We start from the raw sequence: 25,124 nt of genomic DNA on the forward strand, positions 1-25,124 counted from the left end.
AAATGGTATCTAACGAGAATGAGTGTAGTATTCTCTATATAGGCGTAGTTAGGAAACACTCATTTCAGATTCCAAAGCTTTGAACTCAACCCTGATACACAAGGAAATAGTGATAGTTTTGTAAATAAAATGCACATTAAAATATGTCCTTATTCTGCCTCGAGTGAAGGAAATAATAATTGAACAGTTACTGATAAAACTAAATCCTTTGGCCAGTTGGTGCGGAGGTTTATTTCTTCCTGCTGAACACACTGTAACACAGTCCTCTCTGAGTGGCCAGCGGTCAAGTACAGATAGCTGTATCGGAGCCGACGTCAAGGTGATTATTGTAGGTTCTCTTCAGGCTGTAATAACTTAATAATCTAGAAACTTTATTTTGGGTTTCGACACGAGTCGAAGCTCCTAAGCTTCATACGTGAATTCTTCGGATGTGTCAATTATTTACTGTGCTGTATCAGACAATTCTGTCTTTATTCGGACCATACATCACGGATGTTGCCTCTCTTCAGAAAGAGAATGAGAAAGATATCAAAGACTTATCAAAGACAAAAAATGTAAACGAGTGAGTGAAAATGGGTTTACGCCGCTTTTAACAACATTTCAGAAATATCACGACAGTGGACACTAGAAAGGGCTTTACACATTGTACCTATATGGTAATCAAACTAGTATCTGTAGCGTTAAGACTCTACGCTTAAATGGTAAATGACTTGATAAACTCAGGGAAGAAGGATACAACTGAATACTTCAAATTGCAAAATGTACTTTTTTCCCTGTCAAATGAATTTTCGTACAAAACTGACAAGCGTTTTGGCCACATATGTCGGTTTAATTTTGATATTAACTAGCTTTTTCGGACTGGCAGTGCATATGGATACATCTATTACAACATTTGAATCCTTTAATACAATTGTTTTATGATGGACATTGGTGTGATACTCAGTTAAGCTTGTTTCGCCTCACACGGTCCCATGTGAATCACTAACAGACTTACAGGTCTCAGGGCTACAGTACATTCGGGGGCACGGGTGGCCCAGTCGTCTAGGGCGCCGCGATTCGCTGTGCAGAGTTGCGTCCCCTGGACACGCCAGAAACCTATGATTGTGGGTTCGAATCTCGGTTCACCCTGATTATGTTTCTAGGTTTGTCAGCACCATACCCGTGCTCGTGGGTTTCACCGAAGTGGTAAACGTCTGAGACCTGCATCACTTCGGGCTTTCCTCCCACATCAAGCTGACACGCCGCGATATAACTGGAATACTGTTAAAAGCGGCGTTACTCACCCAACTCACTCACTCTCTTACAGTACATTCACTGCATCACAGTGTTGCCAGTGAAGCGTTATTTACATATCTGCATGAATATAGAATCATTGTTTAGCATTTGACATCTTAAGGAATAGTGAAACAGTTTCATAGCATGGTAAACATACATAAAAATAATTCTTGCTTCGAGGTTGACATCAACATGCGGACATTATACTGTTTTTGGTATTTAGCAATAGTTTAGTCAATTGTAGAACGAGCATTTCAGAAAGAAGTGACAATCATCTTCGATGTTATTTAGTTGACCAAGTTGACAGAGTGTATTTTCTCTGGGGATTCAAGTACAAAGATCAGATTCTCTTCTCAGACCACAAGAACAACATTTAAATTTGCAATATAAAATTAACAAGTACTAACATTACTGTGTTGCATGTCAGGAATTAGTCCTGATGTAAGCTTTGTTTGTTTGTTTGTTGTTTAACGCCGCACTCAGCAATATTCCAGTTATATGACGGCGGTCTGTAAATAATCGAGTCTGGACCAGACAATCCAGTGATTGACATCATAAACAACGATCCACGCAATACGATGAAATACGATGACATGCATCAACCAAGTCAGCGAGCATGACCACCCGATCTCGTTAGTCGCCTCTTACGACAAGCATAGTCGCCTCTAATAATGGCAAGCATGGATTGCTGAAGATCTATTCTACCCCGAATCTTCATCGGTCGATTCCATAAGCGAACAATACTAGATTTTATGAAAATCCTTCAGTAATAATAAATGCCCTTTGCATTGTTACATTGCGTTTTCCCCCACATGTGTACATATCCATATGTACTTAAATGTGTCAATATCACAAGCGGCAACATGCCACTTTCACAACAAGGTTCGTGGACTAAAATATTTCCGTTTGTGTTCGCTCGAGTAAAGTGACCACTTGTAATGGATCAAGAAGTCTCTACCAATACTATGTACACCTTGTACTATTGGAATTATTTGTAGATCCATGAAAACACACCTTTTCAATGTTATGATGTATTTGCGTCTTCAAATTAAAACAACCTTTTCCATTTCCCTCGTTTCGTATATTAGCCTGTTATATCGTATATTATTACTGTTATTAGGAGCTTTTAACCGAAAAATCACCTTCTATTAATAATCTATTTTCAGAACCCTTTCACGCCTCAACCATGGTTCATGTAGTGGTGATTATCCTACTGTGTGCTGCATCAGCAGGTTTGTATACATGTATTGACTTGCCTTTGCATGTGTTTTTGACGGGTACCACTGGTGGGGCAGGATACGCTCACCTTTTCGCCAACACCTGATATCATCACTATTTGATAGTGACTCATTAACACATGCTCATGATAAAGTCGGAATCGTACAATCGACTCTGCTTTATGCAGATATTTCAATTGGATATGGAAAGGGTTTTGTCGCTCTATTCCAATTCCTTGCTATCAATGATACAGGATCGTAATCCATTCTTTAATGCACTGTATGTACGTGGGTACGATCCGGGATAGAGTAGGTCTTCAGCAACCCATGCTTGCCGTAAAATCCGACTATGCTTGTCGTAAGAGGCGACTAACGGGATTGGGTGGTCAGGCTCGCTGACTTGGTTGATGCATGTCATCGATCCCAATTGCGTGGATTGATGCTCATTATATCAATCACTGGATTGTCTGGTCCAGACTCGATTGTTTACAGACCGCCGTCATATAGCTGGAATATTGCTGAGTGCGGCGTTAAACAACAAACAAACAAATTTAAGTGGATACAGTCTCATGATGTAGTCACACCCATGGATTGTGATGACTGTCTGTTATGGGAATCATGAATACTCGTACGTCGAAAGATATTTCACGCCCTGCTTTCATGATTTTATGTGAATTGCAGACAAATTCAATGAAACACATTATGAGTGAGTGATTGAGTGAGGGAGTTGGGTTTAACGCCGCTTTTAACAGTATTCCAGTTATATCACGGCGTGTCACCTTGATGTGGGAGGAAAGCCCGAAGTGAGGCAGGTCTCAGACGTTTACCACTTCGGTGAAACCCAAGAGCACTGGTATGGTGCTGACAAACCTAGAAACATAATTGGGGCGAACCGGGATTCGAACCCACAATCATACACATTATGAAACAGAAAGTTACTTATTTCGACCACAATGCTTTGTGATAAGAACACTAAATGTGTCGTCTTTCAATAATATCTGACATTTTATTGCCAACCACCTCATTGTTCACAGCTTCCGCAGCCAGTACTCCATGCAGCAACTGTGACGGTAACAACGTGGCCTGTGTTGACGGCGTGTGTCTACCTCGCTGTGTCAATGTGACGTCATCTGGAGAGTGTCTCCAGTGTCGGGACTCCAGGTCCTATGGTAAACAGTGTGAACATGACTGTCCAGACAACTGTCTCAACTCTCGCTGTCTGATGGACAACACCCGTGTTGTGTGTACAGAGGGATGTGTGGCCGGCAAGAAGGGAGATAACTGTGGTGTAAACTGTCCTACAGCCTGTACACAGTGTGAACGTTATGGTGATGGTTGTACAGGACCGTGTCAGAATCCCAAGTATTACGGTCCACACTGTAGAACACCTTGTTCCTCCAGCTGTACAGATGGATGTAATAGGATCACGGGGGAGTGTGGCAGCTGTGAGCCAGGTTACACAGGGGACAAGTGTGATGTTACCTGTCCCCCCAACTGTAGAGGTGGATGTGACAAAGACACGGGGGAGTGTGACAGCTGTGAGCCAGGTTACAGAGGGAAGTACTGTGGCAGCTGTGAGCCAGGTTACACAGGGGACAAGTGTAATGTTACCTGTCCCCCCAACTGTAGAGGTGGATGTGACAAAGACACGGGGGAGTGTGACAGCTGTGAGCCAGGTTACAGAGGGAAGTACTGTGGCAGCTGTGAGCCAGGTTACACAGGGGACAAGTGTAATGTTACCTGTCCCCCCAACTGTAGAGGTGGATGTGACAAAGACACGGGGGAGTGTGGCAGCTGTGAGCTAGGTTACACAGAGGACAAGTGTGATGTTACCTGTTCCCCCAACTGTAGAGATGGATGTGACAAAGACACGGGGGGGTGTGACAGCTGTGAGCCAGGTTACACAGGGAAGTACTGTGGCAGCTGTGAGCCAGGTTACACAGGGGACAAGTGTAATGTTACCTGTCCCCCCAACTGTAGAGGTGGATGTGACAAAGACACGGGGGAGTGTGACAGCTGTGAGCCAGGTTACACAGGGAAGTACTGTGACAGCTGTGAGCCAGGTTACACAGGGAAATACTGTAACAGCTGTGTGACAGGTTACTGCAAGGGTGGATGTGATGAACATGGAGATAATTGTGACAGTACATCTTGTAAAACAACATGCCACCCAAACTGTAAAACAATTAATGATTTCACTCAAAACCACGTGCAATGCACTGGGCCGTGTATTAACGCTAACTATTATGGAAATATGTGCACTATCCCTTGTCCACGTAACTGTGACAGATGTGAGAAGACGTCAGCCAAGTGTCTCAACTGCTCCATGGGTCTGAGAGGAGAATTTTGTAATGAAACGTGTCCATCTAACTGTAAACTGTGTGGTCGCTATGACAACACATGTAAGGGACTCTGTCTCGACAAGAACTATCACGGACTAAATTGCTCTGATCCTTGTCCCGTCGGCTGTGAGGGGTGTGAGAAGGACACCGGACTGTGTATCGGTTGTGCTCAGGGCTTCAGCAGGAAATACTGTGATGATATTTGCTCTCCATGTTCAGAGGACACCTGCCACCGAGCACCTTGTCAAAAACGTAAGTTTGTTTGTTTGTTTGTTGTTTAACGCCGCACTCAGCAATATTCCAGGTAGAGTCGTGTCCCGTTAATCCGACATAGTTGGGTGTATATGATTATGTCGGATTTACGACAAAGCGACTTTCATTCTGCTTGTTTGTTTGTTGTTTAACGCTGCAATATTCAAGCAATATGACGGCGGTCTGTGAACAATCGAGTCTGGACCAGACAATCCAGATTGATATCATGACCATTGATCCACGCAAATGGGATACGATGACATGCATCAACCAGGTCATCGAGCCTAATCACCAGATCCTGTTAGTCTTCATGGGAATCTCGAAAACTTCTTCCGAAACTTGCAAATCTAAATAGCCCCGAAACTTAAACTTTTTCAAATCTAAATGATTTATCAAAGTGCTTCGTTATTTCAGGTTCTTCCGAACACATTTTGGTTGTTTCTTTTGGGACATTAGCAGGAGTCCTATGCTGTGCTGTGATAGCCCTGATCATAATGTTTCGGATACATCTCAAGAGGAGGTTCGTATTAGAATTATCTTGAACATTACTATGACAACAATGACTAATTTCGACTTAGATTGATGATAAATTTCTCAAGAATCTGATCTCAATAAAAATACAATATCATGACATTGCCGTTTCATTATTGTTTAATGCAAACTACTTTAAAAACAGTTCTTTAACTGTACAACCTCTAGCCGAAAGTTATTTTGATCATATAAATTTAATGATAACTGTAAAGTGTAATGATGGTGGTAAGAAATTTTTAGATTTGCAGATTGGGATATTGTCTATTTAACAATGAAATACTGTACTTATATCAAAGAGGTGAGGTGAGGTGACATTGGGTTTAACGTCGCGTCCAAGACGTGCATGCACGTGTGTGGCTGCTTTTACTAGTCCGGACTGATGCCGATTTATAGTGCCGCAGTTTAACATGAATACCCCTCCAGACACAGTATACTGACTCAGAGCCGACCAGTCCTTGTTTTAGCCCCTTAAAGCCGAGCGCCAGATAGGGTAACAACAAGTACCATCTTTTAACGTCTATTGGTATTACGCGGCCGGGGATCGAACCCCAAACCTTCCGATCTCCGGACAGACGCTCTACCACAAGACCACGGAGGCGGTCCTTATCTCAAAGAATCTAATATCTATGATAATGAACGTGTGCAAAATAATACATAATAGATACAGTTTTTTCTTGTCTGGTCCCTAAGAGAGAATGTTATAAAAAAATTACAAACATAGTTTTTTCTGGGTTTTTTTTTCACAGAAACATAGATGATCCCCGCTGCACCAATAGGTCAAGAAGAACCACTAGCGACAATGTGACATACTGTGAGATAGAGGACAGCTTAGTGTCGAACCATCAACAACGAACAACACAACAAACGAGACCAGCATTACCTTTGAAAGAAATCCCTTCCAAAAGAAGACCTGCTGTATTGGGTGCATCAGCGCTTCCTGAGGCGGAGAGTGTCTTCTGGTGTGATTCGGTCCAGAACGAGTGTGACGCTGGTATAAGGATGTCTGAGCAAATCCAACATATGACTGAAAAGACTGATTCGATCATTTTCATTGAAGAACATTGTGATCTGTCAAATACCAGTGTCAGATATCTTACCACCAACAGCAAAACATAGAGTAACCAGTGCATGCTTGAAATGTAAAGATTAAAAAAGAGCCCCATTTAATTTTAATGATGAATACATGTGCTTTTAGTTGGTTGGTTTGTTTGTTGTTTTACGCCGCACTCAGAAATATTCCAGCTATTAGACGGCGGTCTGTAAATAATTGAGTCTGGACCAGACAATCCAGTGATTGATATCATGAGCCTCAATCCGAGTAATTGGGATCGATGATATGCTTCAACCAAGTCAGCGAGCCTGACCATCCGATCCCGTTAGTCGCCTTTTACGACAAGCATAGTCTCCTTATTATTATTATTTTTAACATAATTGTCCTCTGTCACGAACAAAAACATCCAGTGTAAATAATTTTTGCCAGCAACAACAAAGAATGATATTAGAAAGCTGGCTTTATTATATACTTCAGTGTGAAAGACCAAGTTTTCCGAAGTTGAGAAAAGTGATATTTTCATTGCAGTGAACATAACACTTGTTATTTCACTGCAGTGAACATAACACTTTGACGGAACTATTGTCATACAAGAGTTACCTCCCCTTAAATTGTCTCCCTCTGTCGTAAGTGACTTGCCTGTACAGAAACTGCTGACGTTATTTTTACGTTAGTTCCACATTTGCAAGGCAAAATAATGTCGTAAATGGAGTTAATACCACTTCTTGCCGTTTATTATTCTCTCGAAAACCTTTCCTTATCAACTGTAAATTTCTCATTTAACTCGTCCTTTGAGACTGTTCGTTTCGCAAAGCGCCATTTTTGTTACTTGACCAGCGTGTATTCTTTCGCTTCCAACAGCAGTCTTATTATTTCATGTTTAAAATTGTACCACTGTGTGGTAAACTAATGTTAATTTTCTAAACTACCTTCAACATTCAATTTTACTGCCCAGTTTTCAGTCAAATCACCCCAACTTTTGTGAATATGATTATGTTAGTTTGGATGATCTTAATGCAATCGTACATCATCATCATGGTATTTTCTTTAAAAAAATACTCTACATCCATTGTATGTAGATTTGTGTGGCTCCCCAATTGCTACATGCTGGTTGAGATAATTTTACTTCAGGAAAAACGTCTTGTTTTCATGTAATAAATATATTTTTTGTCACCATTTTAGTCCAGGTTTTTGGACCCATACCTCTTGTCTGAAGAACATACTAAAAAATATATGACATCGGCGCAGATAACCATGCAGCACAATGTTGAAGTGAAATTATTTGCAAGCTTGCATACAGCTTTGTTTTCTTGTTTTAGATTTTGTTTTAATTGTCTTTCATTTAACGTGCCAAATTAATAACTACCCAACAATTGTTCAAATTTTTATGAAGTTGATGTTTTTATTCCGGGACAATGTCCTGGTCAAAATGTAACCGCAAGAGGAAATGAAAACTGTTCAAAGTACAGATGTCAAAACTATGGAAGCGCATGAGTGCCACAGTCTAAAATAAAATAGATGATAAACGTAGATGATACTGGAATCTACGTAGATGATACTTACATCATCGTAGAAGATACTTACATCTTTGTAGAAGATACAGTAATCTATATATGTGATATTATAATCGTACATATCGTTACTCACACTGTGGTATTGTCTTGTGAAGTTCCGACCCTAGTTGGATACTAGTCCGATATTAGTTCATGGAAACATATATATTTTAAGTACGGGTGATTACTTACTTACTTTTAAGCTATCTAAATGTTTGGGATAATGTTTGTCGTTGAATTCATTTGGCTATTTCCGTATTTTACAACATACTGAGATCATTTCAAATTTTTAAACTATCAGTGCTAAAATAAAAATACAAACTGCACAATTGTTCCTTCGGTCTTAAATCGGATGATGAGTATTAGCTTCATATAGTTTTTATAGTTTGCGTGATTCTCACCCCTTCATATTCATGTTTTACCTCTTAAACCTAATTTTCGCAATGGAGAAACAATGAGAATAAATATTTTCGAGTGATTTCTCCGACCGAAACCTTGTTGTGGTTGATATATTATTTCGCTAAAATTTTGAATAATGATCTGTAGTTGTTTGTTTGGAGAATATTTTGTACTCCGCTCTCTCTATTACAGTTGTAAGAGAGTGCGGTGTGTCATTCTTTAGTAATTTCGACACTTTGAAATGAAGATTTACTGTATTTTAATGTTTAGATAGTACCTCAATAAAGACATGTCAAGATAGAAAGTAAAACATATCGGTCATTATTAATTAAGCCAGGGGTTATATATAACTGACCCGGAACTAAAAGTCGATGATTCGACAGTAAATGACACTATCTTCTATGTAGCTTATAATATCATGTGTGTAGATGAAAGTGTCTTCTACGTAGATGGCTCGTCACGATATGGCTGAAATACTGCCGATGTGACGTTAAATCTTAACTCACTTCTACGTATATATAGATGTGAGTAGTACCATCTACGTAGGTGAACGTATTGTATGATATTTTACTGTGGCACGAATACGCTTCCATACTATTCAAATTGTATAATTTTGTCTTCCTTTTCTGTTGAAATTTTGTCTTCCTTTTCTGTTGAAAGTACTTTCTGTCCCAACCCGAACACAAACTCCAAATATCTTAATACTCATATGTTCAAGAAAAATATTTTGAAATCTACATTTGACTTCTTTTTATATAAGCTTTGCGGCATATGTACGTGTCGAGGTGAGGTGATGTGAGGTGAGGTGAGGTGAATTGGGGTTTAACATCGCGTCCAAGATTATTGCACCTATATAGCGACGTGCAAACACGTGTGTGTGTGTGGCTGCTTTTACTAGTCCGGACAGATGCCGATTTTATAGGGCTAGCCCACTTAGATACCATGCCGCAGTTTAACATGATCATGAATACCCAACTCAGACACAGTGTGCTGACCAGTCCTTGTTTTAGACCGCGAGTGCGGTTGTATATGTACGTAAAACACAACAGAAAACCTTTTGATCCAAGAGATATGTAATATGTATATGTCATGATAATATATGACATGACACAATTAGGCATTTGTCTGTAAGAGAAGACATCTGATATAGTAGTCATGACGCATGACAATGCAGGAAGTGTACTGAAATTTGTATATACTTTATCGCCTGGAGATACTCCAGACTGTAAGATGGAAATGTTTTTAATATTTTAACAGAAAATGATTATAATTTAACACACATATATATATATATATATATATATATATATATATATATATATATATATATATATATATATACACACACACACATACATATATATATGTGTATATATATATATATATATATATATATATATATATATATATATATATATATATATATATATATATATATATATATGTTTTGTTTATTTTTGGCATGTTAATTTTTTAAACTACCTTAAACATGGAATTCTATTGTTCAGATGTGTGAAGCATTTCTATCAAATTATACTGAATATTTCTTATGTTTATGATAGATTGAGGATTTAAAAAATGAAATGTAATCTTAGAATATATGATCGTGTTTGTATATATTTACTCTAAATATATTGTGTATGGGTTTCTATTGCACCCCAATTGCTACATGCTGCTTGAGTAAGAATAAAGTTCTCTTCAGGAACACAATAGACTTGTTGTCTTTAAATACCTGTATCATTTGGCATCCTGGTACAGGTACAGGTACTGGTAGTCCAGGTGTTCGCTCCAATACCGCTTATCTGAAGCACATGCTTGAAAAAAAATGACCCTAATTCCAAATTCCGAACAGGAAGTTTACCCCTCCCTACACAATGCATCCTGCCCTTGAAGATCCGGGGTGGAATAGGTCTTCAGCAACCCATGCTCGCCGTAAAAGGTGATATGCTTGCCGTAAAAGGCGACTAACGGAATCGGGTGGTCAGGCTCGCTGACTTGGTTGAAGCATGTCATCGATCCCAATTGCGTGGATCGATGCTCATGTTGTCAAGCACTGGATTGTCTGGTCCAGACTCGATTATGAGACCGCCGTCATATAGCTGGAACATTGCTAAGTGCGGCGTTAAACAACCAACCAACCAACAAACAAACAAACCAATCTTGTGTGCAGGCGTTAAGTTTTATAATGAGAATGGAATCTAAATAGGTTTTTCCCAAAATACTTCATTAGCAACCCAATCTTGCCGTAAAAGGCGACTATGCTTGTCGTAAGAGGCGACTAACGGGATCGGGTGGTCAGGCTCGCTGACTTGGTTGATGCATGTCATCGTATCCCAAATGCGTGGATCGATGCTCATGATATCGATCACTGGATTGTGAGCATCAATCCACGCAATTGGGAAAGTGTTATTTTCGGGCACTGGAGTAACAGTCGAGTTTCACGCCCGCCCAAACTTTGACCCATTGAAGCCCTAGCGCAAGTCCTGTGCTAATAACTGCCTTAATAACAATGTCATGAGCAATTCCATTTCGGTAATGTCGCCTGAGAATAACCTGTCGAAACAGATTGCAACGGGCGTAAAAGCCAAAACGGCATTGAAACTTATGTCAGTGGATCACTGGAACTCAGTGAGGACATAAGGTAGCACCTCCCACTCACATAGACTCGATTATTTACGTTTACAGACCGCCGTCATATAAGTGGAATATTGCTGAGTGCGGCGTTAGACAACAAACCAAACCAAAACCACATCGTGTCTATCGTATCTCATTTTCAATTACATGAACGACATCAAGATTAATATGTACTCTGCAAAAAGAAAACAACAGATTATAATATAATCATGGTATCTAGTGATTCGTTCGGTAAAGGAAAGTGAAAGCAGACCACGTCCTAAAACTTAAATAAATAAGTCCAAGCTTGATCGTTGAGTCAAGCCGGACACTGAAACTATCCTGGTGAGCGGTGGATTCTCAACGTCATTAACGGGAACAGGGCTGCATTGCAACATATAAACTGGAGCAAGGTAAAAGTAAATTTAGTTTTATTCCAAGAATGTATGAAATAGGACAAATTGCGTTTACAAAAAGCATGGATATAACCCAGGAATATATATTGTTATGTTACAGATGCATGAAATAATACCCAGAGTATTTATTGTATCATTGCGTGATTCTCAAAGTTACTTCAGCGAGTGAAGATGCGCGTTATATTTTGTTATTTTAAATGATGGTGTACGATAAAGATGATTGTCCCTCTTGTTTGTTTCCATATGGATGATTAAAATTTGCGCGCGTTCGGTTCCGTATGTACAAGTAACATAGCTCTATATTGAAAACAGTCTAATAATGCTAAGAAAGAGGTGCCTTAAATATTTCTGTTGTTATGGAAGCGTGAAAGAGTGTAAAAACAATTCCATTATCTTTGTTTTGCAGATCATCTTCGCAATGGATATACATTTTCCACGGTGTCATTATTGGACAACGATCCTCCTGCTATCTCTGTTTTTTTCTGAACGGTGAGAGTTTTTCGTTAACTTATAAACTGGTATTAGTGATGGTGTATTAAGCGATACGGTTCCACTTTGTATAATCAGTACATAATGTAGCGGCCATAAAATGTCCGGGTCCCGTGATGGGATTCGAACCACGGACCTTCTGATCAGAGGTCGGACGCCTTGTCCACATGACCAAAGAGGTTAACCCCGTCAGCAAGCTGACAAGGTAAGGATGTCATCTGTAGGATGACTCCACGCTCTGCTACAATAGCATCAGGTACAGACTATTGCATCTGAAATATTATAAGGTTCCAAAACGAATCAATCACCAATTTCTGTCATATAATGCAGTCTATGCAACTTGCGTCACGTCATCAAAACAATTAATAGTATCATCTATTTAAATCGACATTGTCGACAATTGAGAATACAGATGAAAGACTTCTTCGAGAGGCATTCAGAAGTTGGTGTACTAAGTAAGGATAAGATATATTGATGAACAACTTCCTTATTACAATTAGGAGCGACGTTTCAGTGTAGGTTCTAACATCGTTATCCAGCAACTCCTCGTCATAGAGCGGATACGCCACCACCGCAAAACCAAGTCCTACACCCTAGGTGCCATCACAAAGCACCACAACTACCTCCAGTAGAAAACACCTACTCCACCCTCAGAAAGATCCCGACCAAAAGCAAGTGCCACAAAAAAAGACTCATATAAACAAGTTCAATAACCTCAAGAAACACACCAAAAACCATCACCCTACAAGAACATCTGCCACTGACGGTCATCAAGACGGCAAGACGGTCATCAACTTAAGCAGCAAGAACCACAACCAGCAACACATTGCAGACCTGGCCAAGGGTCACTTGATAACGGTGTTAAAACCTACACCGAAACGTCGCTCCCAATTGTAATAAAGTAGTTGTTCATCCATATATCTTTCAGGTTAATGCAACAGAGTACAAAATATAATTAAAGGATATTCATGATATTTACCGATAAAACATATTTATGTTGTCTTCTAACATATGATACTAATTCAAACAATGTTCTTTGCGAGACAATACAGTAAATCTCTGTAAGTCTTCATTCCTCTCTAAAATATTAATAATTTGTTAATTGATTACAATGCTATATTTTGTTCCTTTCTCAATCGACAGTTTCCTCTACAAGCACACCATGCAGCCACTGTGATGGTAACAACGTGACCTGTGTTGACGGTGTGTGTCTACCTCGATGTGTCAGTGTGACGTCATCTGGAGAGTGTCTCCAGTGTCTGGACTCCATGTTCTATGGTAAACACTGTGAACATGACTGTCCAGACACCTGTCTCAACTCTCGCTGTCAGATGAACAACACCCGTGTTGTGTGTACAGAGGGATGTGTGGCCGGCAAGAAGGGAGATAACTGTGGTATGAACTGTCCTACAGCCTGTACACAGTGTGAACGTTATGGTGAAGGTTGTACAGGACCTTGTAAGAATCCCCGGTATTACGGTCCACTCTGTAGAACACTTTGTTCCTCCAGCTGTACAGATGTATGTAATAGGATCACGGGGGAGTGTGGCAGCTGTGAGCCAGGTTACATGGGGGACAAGTGTGTTGTTACCTGTCCCCCCAACTGTAGAGATGGATGTGACAAAGACACGGGGGAGTGTGGCAGCTGTGAGCCAGGTTACACAGGAGACAAGTGTGATGTTACCTGTCCCCCCAACTGTAGAGATGGATGTGACAAAGACACGGGGGAGTGTGACAGCTGCGTGTCGGGTTACAGAGGGAAGTACTGTGACAGCTGTGAGCCAGGTTACAGAGGGAAGTACTGTGACAGCTGTGAGCCAGGTTACAGAGGGAAGTACTGTAACGATTCATGTCCAACACAATGTACAGAATGCCAGCAGCACGGTGTGAACTGTATAGGACAATGTCACAGATGGAACTACCACGGAAATGATTGTACTCTTCAGTGCCCGGTACAATGTCGTGGATGCGTCAAGGAGACAGGATTGTGTGTCCAGTGTGCTGAACAGTACTGCCGGACTGGGTGCGGTGATCAGTGCACACCTTGTAAAGGAGAAGACTGCCATAGTTCAACATGTAAAATGATATGTCCTGCAAACTGCGTCGAGTTTACCTATTTCAGTAAGACATGTAATACACCATGTATCAACAAGAACTACTTTGGACAGGCTTGTAACCTCCCCTGTTTTGATAAATGTGATACATGTGATAAAGACACTGGGAAATGTATTAGTTGTAAACTGGGATTGAGAGGAGAGTTGTGCGATGACCTATGCCCGTCTAACTGTACACAGTGTGAGCGCTATGGGGACATATGTCTTGGCGCATGCCCAAACAGTGGTTACTATGGACGCGACTGTTCGATCCAATGCCCTGTCAGCTGTGAAGGATGTCACAAGAAGACTGGACTGTGTATTGAGTGTGCCGAGGGATTCAGCAGGACATACTGCGATGAAATATGTTCTCCGTGTTCAGAGAACACCTGTTACAGAACACCTTGTCGAAAACGTTAGTATGCTTGGACTGAAATCTAATACAATATTTTTGACAAATAAATAAATAAACATATGGACACACGTAGGGGAAAGTTAGCTGGTTAAGACACTCCTGCCATTTTCTCTCAAGTGCTCCGTGGTCTAGTGGTAGAGCGTCCGTCCGGAGAGCGGAAGGTCCGGGGTTCGATCCCCGACCGCGTCATACCAAAAGACGTTAAAAGATGGTACTTGTTGTTACCCTGTCTGGCGCTCGGCATTAAGGGGCTAAAACAAGGACTTGTCGGCTCGGAGTCAGTATACTGTGTCTGAATGGGGTATTCATGTTAAACTGCGGCATGGTATCTCAGTGAGCTAGCACCATTAATCGGCATCTGTCCGGACTAGTACAAGCAGCCACACATGTACATATGTACATGCACGTCGCTATATAAGTGCAATAATCTTGGACGAGACGTGGTTACAGTGCTAATAGTATAGTTCCATTGTTTGTTTTACATTATCTGCTGAGTAGCAATAAATTTCAACGATGAAACACTTTTTATTCTTTGTCATACACCCTCTTTCATAGCATCGGTTCTACATCATTAATCATAAAGCTTTTTTAATACTGATGCAGTTTTATCTATTTTCGCCCTAATTTCAGCTTTTGTCATAGCTAGGAGTGAATATATAGTAAATGCTCGTGGCTACAACATTAATTCAGGGTAAATCTTTGTAAGATGGGTATAATGTTACGGATATCTTTATTACGATGAAGTTTAATCTAATCGAGTTGTTAAATAAGATTGCTACTTCATATAGAAACATTCCTCCTTTTTCGTTCAATGTGGAGCACTATGACGCAATTTTGCGATGCTAGAATGTTCAACCGCTAGAATGTTCAGGTATCAAGTAATTCTGATATTGAAATTGTTTATATAAGGTTTCGAAAGTATACACTCAAGAAATTATATGATTATCATCTGCAGGCTGATATTCTGAGGAGCCAATATTCTGAGGAGGGGATAAGCTAACATCACAACAAAGTCACATGTCATTCCTAGTTTTCTAGCTTATCATGGTTACGCCATCTCATGCCGTAGGAGATTCCGTCCATATCTGGACAATCATGGCCTAGCTGTCCAAGGAACATATAGAGAAAGAACTATATTTTCCGACGTCGAAGATAGCATTACAGAATAGGACAAATACTGTTCACTGCAAATGGATTTAGATGCTTTTCATAGTCATGCTCTATGGATGTCACCCAAAATAAATAGATAAACAAATATAATTTACCTTGTCGACTAATATTTTTCCCAGCCTCCACCCATCCGAATATTATATTGTTGGCCCCTGAAGAGTATAGACTTTTTTTTTTTATCAAACAACCATCGTCCAAATGGTTATTCTGAATTTCTAATGTTGGCACTCTTACTTCCTGCAAGCACATATACTCACTGCAAATATTTCACCTAGATATGTTATGATACCGAACTCACATGCTAAATATATGAAAGCCTAAGACCAAACATCCTTCACTTGCAGGCAAGCTCAATCATGTGCTATGTGAATCTAGGGTTATCTTGGGTTAGATTCGGCTCGAATCAAGATACTCGATAGTGACACGCATACTATTGAGAAGTAACATGAAAACATTCAACATGTGAGAGTCTGTTGTTTGTTGTATACCTAAACATATCTAAATTTGACAAAGGCATTTGAAATAAAAAAGCTGGAACAAGAATTTCATCTTGATTGTAATAAATTTTGAAGTTTACGATCACGGTGAACAAACACTATCACTCATTTTTTCTTTACAATCAACGTCCTCCCCTTGAGTCAAGAAATTAATTTTCCTCCTTTTGGGGAAGTAACGATCGTTTCAGGGCATTTCGCCAGACAAATACAATTTTTCACTTTGCACATGTTTATGATATCTCTTAGACTTTCAGTTCGCGACTCATGGGGACGATGTTTAGGTAAATAATACAATCAGTGTTAAACCACATCATTTGTCGACTACTATTCACTCTCAGCATCCAAGAACATGAAACATATTCACGAATTATCCCTAATAGCAGCCTAATGTTTAAGGTTGTAAATAGTTCTAAAACGTTGTATTGTTGAGATGCATTGTTCCTAATGATGTGCAGATTTGAATAGCTAAAATACTGGTGACATTAACCTATAGTCACTTGCTCACTTATTCTCCTTTCGCCTGTTCACTGCAAAGCACATTGGATAGACTGATAGGGAGAGGAAAAAAACCCAAAATGTATTAACTTTGGTAGATGTAAATGTATACTGTCCCTATATTGATATGATGGGAAATAGGAGGGAATATGTGAACAGTAGCGCATGAATCAGTGTGCGAGGGTGAAGACAGAGTGTAATCAATTATAACTCCGGATTAAGACAAAAAGCAAGTCATAACTTCATGAAGAAATGTATTATTACAAAATGTCAGACCCATATGAGAAGTATCACACCAAGAGTAATATAGTGTGTGTGTTCATTTCTTTCTTCATCCGTGCACGACAATGAACGATGTATTGGTGTAAATGATCTGACAACGTGGCACGATTTTCTTCATTGTGTTTTCATCAAAATGACAGCAAGTAATGCTAGTATTATGCACGTGAATATATAAACCATCATTGGGCGAGAAGTAGGAATGTAAAGAGATATCCAGATAACAATCCATTGATAGTGAGACCAAGATTAATATTCAATACAAAACGTATATAAAAAGTGATTTTATCGTCAGAAGAATTTGATCAAATTGATGAATAAAAATCTGTATGTTCAAATATAAACATAACATGTTATTTCCCCCCCTCTATCAGCCCAGTTTGTGTTTGCAGACCCACAAAGTGATCAATCGACAAAATAATCTGTTTAATGCTCATACATTTGTTGTGATTGCGCGTTCTCCACATCACAAGTACAAGACTGTGTACCTGATAAAGCCTATGCCATAATGAATCAACAAAACCAAGAGACCACATGTTATGCGTGAGTGAGGGAGTCTTACTTAAACATGCTATAAGCAATATCTATGTAGTATACTTGCGGTAAGTTACTTCCACAAGTCAATTCTAATAATTTTGTTTATCACTTCTTACCTCGAATTATGTACATCTTTACACAATTTTATTTATAATTAGTACGCGTGACTTCATGTTTACGCTGTCAGCCATACACCAACCAGCTGTATCGCGCAATGAAGTAGTTCCTCAAAATGAGAGGTGACATGAGTGATTGTATGCCAACAGTGACATCTATTGTAGTTTGTTTACAACACAAAGAGTCAAATAATATCACCATTACATGAAAAAGGTATGTTAAGAACTACCTAGGTAAGTCAGTCACAATGACATCGCGTCGTAATACATTTACATCAAGTACAAAACGTCAAAATGACCGACACGATAAACGTGACGAGAGAGATTTCCGATGTTGTAAATGAACCTGTGGCGATAACAAATGTTCGCCATCATTGATCAATTGGCCGACAAAGGTAAATTCATGTGAGTCTAGACACAGATAGAGTCGATTTTGCGACAGTTTGGATGTGCATTTCTTCGTTTTGTTCACTGGGATAAGTCGTAGCGATAATATTCTTGAACGGGCATGCAGCTAAACTCTGACTTATCCCAGTTTATGCTTAAACTCTAAGTTCAAAATTAAAGGGTCTAAATGATCAGAAAGAACGTATTTATTCATGGTTGGGAATTCCCAAGGGTTTCCCCTAAAATGTGGAAGAAGTTCGTCAGCGTTTACATCATTTCAAGAAAACAGCCACCTAAAAAAGTATGAACGTCAAAATGTGTCGTTCTTTCGGTTATGAACTTCATTTTTGTGGTCATGTGACCGACCTCTCGTCCAATGGAAAAGCCGTATATCGTGTAAACATCACATTAAATAATTATTATCTATTCGTCAACGAGACTGTGATTGTTTGCGTACATGTCCGTTATCAAAATAGGCTAGAACTCGTTCTAATTGTTTCACGGGAGCACGTATGTGTGGCTGGATGTCACACAGCAAATACCTGTCGTACTTAATGAACACATGCCATCATTCATTGTTTCCAACAATCCTATATATGTCCAACATGTATAGAGTTTGTTCTTATCATACAAAATGCTAAAACATTCTTCACAAACAACAGGATGACTGTGACGAGATTGTGAAGAATGCACGGAACAGAAACAAGAAACAGAGGCACACGAGTGGTTGTTGTTTAGTCATCCAGTGGATTACTCATACAACTGACATGCACATTGCACCTTATGACCTCTTCCGTGTCTCAGTCGTTGCTGTCAACAGTTACAAAAATCGACCGATTATTCCACATTCACATAATCCGTTACTCAATACATATTCGCTGAATACTAAAAATTGATCTTATAACAATAAAAGCGACAAAACCCTTACCATGTTCATAAGAAATCTCGATTGTACGATTCCGACTCTATCAAGTGCACGTGTTAATGAATTACTACTGATCATACCAGGTGAGCATATTGTTCCCCACTGGTGATACTCGTCACAAACAAATGTAAATGCAAGGCCATTGTTCACCTGAAAAAAACCCACACGGATACATATGGTACAAGTCAAAATAAGGAATTGCATAAGAGATAACTTTTGTCACTGATGCGTCAAATTTGGAAATGTCCTCCACATGACTACCATAAAACGTTTGAAAGCTTTACTGTCACCTTGAATGTTGTAACCTAAATCAAACAGCGTCTGCTTTAATCATATGACGATTTTTAAATATTGGTAGACCGATCATGTCGATTGTGCCTCAAAAGTTTGTGAAATATAGACACCAAGGGCTGGAGCTGAAGGAATATTGCTCGACATAAAGGGAAAGTTGAAGTCATCTCTCCTGTCATATGCTCTTGTGGAGAGTATTTTGTCACTCTGCATCTTTATGCATAGATCTAAATATGAAATAGATGAGGCGGTCTCACTTGTCTCCTTTATTTCTAGTTCAGGTGGATAAATCAGAGGAAGGGATTGGCTATTTCATGGCTTTTGAATGATATCAGATCATCGATATACCTGACACGTAAGTTAAACTTCTAGGCCAAATTACCTTGTTGTGACTTTGCGAATCCGAGCAGAAATTCCGATTCATATGCATAGAGAAACAGATCAGCAAGTAGGGGAGCACAATTGGTGCCCATGGGGATACCTACTTCTTGCCTAAATGCCCCACCCTCACATAGAGCAATAGAGCAGTCACCTGTGATTATATGACCTACAGGTTGGCGGCGGCATACTGCCTCTTGGCAGACACAAGTAGTGGAATTTACATATTAGCTGCCAAATCCACTTCTGCAACACTTTCCTATAATTGAACAACCAAGATGAAATAGGAAATATAGGAAAATGAAATTGTTGGTGGTTCCTGGAATTTGAAATATTATGGGACATGTTTGGCAACTGATCTTTGCCTGAGAATGTAACTTAAATTTAAGGACGCAATTCCCTTGTTTTCAATTTCAAATTCAAGAAATTGCGTTCTAAGTCTGATTAAGCGGAGTCCGTTTCTGGTTTGGCCTTACGTTTCAAAGTAATATCAAGAACTATACTCTCTTGTCGATACTGTGGGCTCTTACTCTTTGTAGACCCACCCACCAAATTAGTTCAATGGTAAAAATACATTGTAATTATACAACACTGAAAACTAAATATAAAAAAAGTCAACACAAGAGAACAACAAATCTCTGAAACAGATTCCATTGGGCCCTAAACGGCTAAATATATGAATGGATCACTGAAAATCAGTGATTACACCGGTCGTTCGCGAAAAGGGCAAGCTGAAACACTCGCGCCTATCGATTTTAGTATGAAAATATGCATAATATATATTTTCTTCATAAGATTGGATATGCCTGCCTCATTGTGTCTAAGGGGAATTACATTTACCAAAGCCCATACCAAGCAATATAAACACACATAATTGACTAATTCTACACATTCTGAATGAATCTTGGAATAGAATGGCGGCAAATCGGTTATAGTATGAAAACATAATATGTGTTTTGTTGGCATGTAATGCTAGATTCAACGTACTCAGACGGGTAATTTGTCCGTCTCTTGCCCGTACCTTTGCAACATTACACCTGTAGGGATCCTGGGGCAGAAACCATCAGCACCGTCAGAGTCGAGAGTCTAATGGTCACGATGTGACCCTTATGGCTGATTGTTTGCTATTGCACCCCGACGGCATTGATCGTTCCTCATGCATTCAACCACTACTTTTTGTTTGTCTGCCCGAACTCAGTTATTTACCATGATAAATATCCATCGAATATTGCTGTCTGTGTATAAAACACCATCCACTCATCCACTCATTCCCAGCTCGCTACCCACGCCAAGTCGTTCTATGCATTGGTCTATCGTTGAGACTTCGTATATAGAAATATAGTCTTTGTGTGTACTGATATTACTCGCATGAAATGGGTTCACGTAGATTGATATAACAGTGCAGTTTTATAGGTGACCTGAATTTGACGGACAATGTGCTTTTCAACTCTCAAGAGAAGTTGCTTTCCATAAAATGTGTCATGTATTCATGTTCTCCCAACTTCTAAATGCCTATCCAGAGAACTCAAAGATTTGAATGCGTTTTGAGATGTGGACTAGATAATACTATGTAGACGTTAAAAGTTCCCTGTTCTACACAATTTATATGGATTATTGTTATTGTTAAATATCGAGGTAGAAAATAGAAGTATTTTGAGAACAACCTTTTGAGATTCCAGATTCATTTTAAAACTTAACGCTTGCAAACAAGGAAATATTAAGTTTTGTGAACATGTGACACATTGGCCATATTTCCATTTGCTTCCGCCAGTGAAGGAAATATGATCTGAAGACAAGTACTGAATACACTGAACCCTTCGCCCTACTGGCGGTCCTCTCCTTCATATTGTGAGAAGGCAGCTGGCAAGCACAGATATAGATATCAAAGCCATCAAGGTGAATATTTTAAGGTATTAACCACGTGTTATCGACTGTCTAATTACTGTACCACATGACTACTATCTGTAGGAGTGAGTGATAGATAGGCACCAATCCTTGTGTTCATTGTTTCATCAGAATGGTAAACTGTACATCGTGTGCGTCACTTTTGACTTTCCTAACCCTTTAACGAGTGATTATTTAAGGTGTTAACAAATGTTTTAGCTATATTACTGCATGTAGTGAGTGAGTGAGTGGGTGGGTGAGTGAGTGAGTGAGTATGCTTTTACGCCGCTTTTAGCAATATTCCAGCAATATCACGGCGGGGGACACCAGAAATGTGCTTCACACGTTGTACCCATGTCGGGAATCGAACCCGGGTCTTCGGCGTGACGAGCAAACGCTTTAACCACTAGGCTACCCGTGCGCCCCACTATCTGTAGGACCCTTCAAGATCCGGGGTAGAACAGGTCTTCAGCAACCCATACTTGCCGCTAAAGGCGACTATGCCTGTCGTAAGAGGCGATTTACGGATCGGATGGTCATGCTCGCTGACTTGGTTGATGCATGTCATCTTTTCCCAATTGCCTAAATCGATGCTCATGATGTCAATCACTGGATTATCTGGTCCAGACTCGAATATTTACAGAACGCCGTCATACAGCTGGAATATTGCTGAGTGCGGCGTTAAAGAACAAACAAACAAACTATCTGTAGACACTCAATACACCTCGGATTTATGGAGTGTTATCTTCCTCAAGTCGAAAAAGAGAAAAAAATGTATATACCTGAGTAAATGAGAAAGCAAGGAGGATTTTACGCGTTTTGAATATGTCAGTTTACCTGTCATCTCTGCATCAAACTAACCGTGTATGTGGATACATTTTACAGCATTTGATTTGTTTTATGCAAGTGATTAATTTTCGTATACAGTGCTTCAATATTCGACCGAACTTGTATCGGAATCAATGTGTCTACTCTAGAGTCCCAAACGTTTCACAAACATTCAACAACTCCAACATATCTATGTCACATCAAGCTTCGTCATATGAAATGTTTTTCCCGTGTTAGGTATAGAAAAGACCCCAGCATTAATGCATTAAAACGACTATAGTATATCTCTATCACATAATGAAATTGTAGACCCGCGTAAAACATCTATATGGTGTTATGAATATGTTCAAGGGCCAAATAACATTTTTACCCTTTCCATTTGGTACATTAACCCTCTACACACAAAATGAAATTCTCCATAGGAGCCTCGTGGTGTTTCTTTAAGTGGGAATGTGATCTGCTACTTAACGTGCTCCACAGAACTAATGGACGTGATCAACAGTTACTCAAATGTTGTTAAACCGTTTAACTGTTAAATCGCAAAAGCACCCTCTCTATCTATTTTCTCTATCTATTTTCTCTATCTAGGGCTCTTCCACGCTTCAACCATGGATACTATCGTGGTGATTATCCTACTGTGTGCTACATCAGCAGGTTCGTATACATGTATTTTTAAGTCCTTGCTATCGATCATTCAAGATCGCAATACATTCTCTGTCAACATCTGTTGGCTTGTGCGTACGTGTATCATCATTGTCTCACACCCATGTTGTTTGGAATAATAGTTTTTTCACATGTAAATGTTTTCCTGACGCAAACCTACTGTGTATTTGGCACAGAAGAATATAAACAATTGTGAGGATTGGTGAGATATAGCCAATATAGCGAACGGTCCCATCTGATTTGACAGACAGACAGACAAATTTATTCGGTACTTCAGGCCACCGGCCGATAATACAATGGAAATATTCTGTATATATATTTGCATCTGATTTAAGATCTAGGGATTCATCATGACTCTCGGACGTCAACACGTAATACGAACCCTGCTTTCAAATGGTAATGGCCGATGAAGACATTTTAAAATAGATGGTTACTTCTTTCGATCAGAATGCTTTCAGTCGCTTTCGCAGCCAGTACTCCTTGTAGTAACTGTGACGGTAACAACGTGACGTGTCTTGACGGTGTGTGTCTACCTCGCTGTGTCAATGTGACGTCATCTGGAGAGTGTCTCCAGTGTCTAGACTCCAGGTTCTATGGTAAACAGTGTAAACAGGACTGTCCAGACACCTGTCTCAAATCTCGCTGTCAGATGGACAACACCCGTGTTGTGTGTACAGAGGGATGTGTGGCCGGCAAGAAGGGAGATAACTGCGGGACGACCTGTCCTACAGCCTGTACACAGTGTGAACGTTATGGTGTTGGTTGTACAGGACCGTGTCAGAATCCCCGGTATTACGGTCCACACTGTAGAACACCTTGTTCCTCCAGCTGTACAGATGGATGTAATAGGATCACGGGGGAGTGTGACAGCTGTGAGCCAGGTTACATGGGGGACAAGTGTGATGTTACCTGTCCCCCCAACTGTAGAGATGGATGTGACAAAGACACGGGGGAGTGTGGCAGCTGTGAGCCAGGTTTCAGAGGGAAGTACTGTGACAGCTGTGAGCCAGGTTACATGGGGGACAAGTGTAATGTTACCTGTCCCCCCAACTGTAGAGATGGATGTGACAAAGACACGGGGGAGTGTGACAGCTGTGATCCAGGTTACACAGGGAAGTACTGTGACACCTGTGTGACAGGTTACTGCAAGGGTGGATGTGATGAACATGGAGATAATTGTGACAGTACATCTTGTAAAACAACATGCCACCCAAACTGTAAAACAATTCATGATTTTACTCAAAACCACGTGCAATGCACTGGGCCGTGTATTAACGCTAACTATCATGGAAATATGTGCTCTATCCCTTGTCCACGTAACTGTGACAGATGTGAGAGAAAGTCAGCCATGTGTCTCAACTGCTCCACGGGTCTGAGAGGAGAGTTTTGTAATGAATCTTGTCCATCTAACTGTAAACTGTGTGGTCGCTATGACAACACATGTAAGGGACTCTGTCTCGACAAGAACTATCACGGACTAAATTGCTCTGATCCTTGTCCCGTCGGCTGTGAGGGGTGTGAGAAGGACACCGGACTGTGTATCAGTTGTGCTCAGGGCTTCAGCAGGAAATACTGTGATGATATTTGCTCTCCATGTTCAGGGGACACCTGCCACCGAGCACCTTGTCAAAAACGTAAGTTTGTTTGTTTGTTTGTTTGTTTGTTGTTTAAAGCCGCACTCAGCAATATTCCAGCTACAGTCATGTCCCGTTAATCCGACATTGTTGGGTGCATATGATTATGTCGGATTTACGAGTATGTCAGAAAAACGACATCAGCCATAGCCAATTTAATTCTGCTTGTTTGTTTGTTGTTTAACGCCGCACTCAGGAATATTCAAGCAATATGACTGCGATTTTGATAATCGAGTCTGGACCAGACAATCCAGATTGATATCATGACCATCGATCCACGCAATTGGGATACGATGATATGCATCAACCAGGTCATCGAGCCTAATCACCAGATCCTGTTAGTCTTCATGGGAATCTCCGAAACTTCTTCCGAAACTTGCAAATCTAAATAGCC

General features: G+C 40.1%; 2 protein-coding genes across 2 annotated transcripts; both read left to right on the forward strand.

Annotated features, from left to right (window-relative positions):
* The first annotated feature begins 228 nt into the window (after positions 1 to 228).
* On the forward strand, positions 229 to 24,472 carry LOC124153041 (multiple epidermal growth factor-like domains protein 10). Its single transcript, XM_048399314.1, has 5 exons — positions 229 to 319; positions 2,442 to 2,507; positions 3,527 to 4,519; positions 24,107 to 24,235; positions 24,426 to 24,472. Exons 2-5 carry the CDS (start codon positions 2,462 to 2,464, stop codon positions 24,470 to 24,472), a joined length of 1,215 nt encoding a protein of 404 aa, XP_048255271.1. The 5' UTR covers positions 229 to 319; positions 2,442 to 2,461.
* LOC125382077 lies at positions 4,527 to 6,831 on the forward strand. The gene is made up of 3 exons (XM_048400016.1): positions 4,527 to 5,086; positions 5,501 to 5,606; positions 6,364 to 6,831. The coding sequence occupies exons 1-3, from the start codon at positions 4,747 to 4,749 to the stop codon at positions 6,731 to 6,733; spliced, it is 816 nt and encodes a 271-aa protein (XP_048255973.1). The 5' UTR covers positions 4,527 to 4,746; the 3' UTR covers positions 6,734 to 6,831.
* Positions 24,473 to 25,124: the final 652 nt, after the last annotated feature.

Source organism: Haliotis rufescens, unplaced genomic scaffold (genome assembly GCF_023055435.1).
Source record: "Haliotis rufescens isolate VD_foot unplaced genomic scaffold, xgHalRufe1.0.p SCAF_2, whole genome shotgun sequence".
Classification (NCBI taxonomy): Eukaryota; Metazoa; Mollusca; class Gastropoda; order Lepetellida; family Haliotidae; genus Haliotis; species Haliotis rufescens.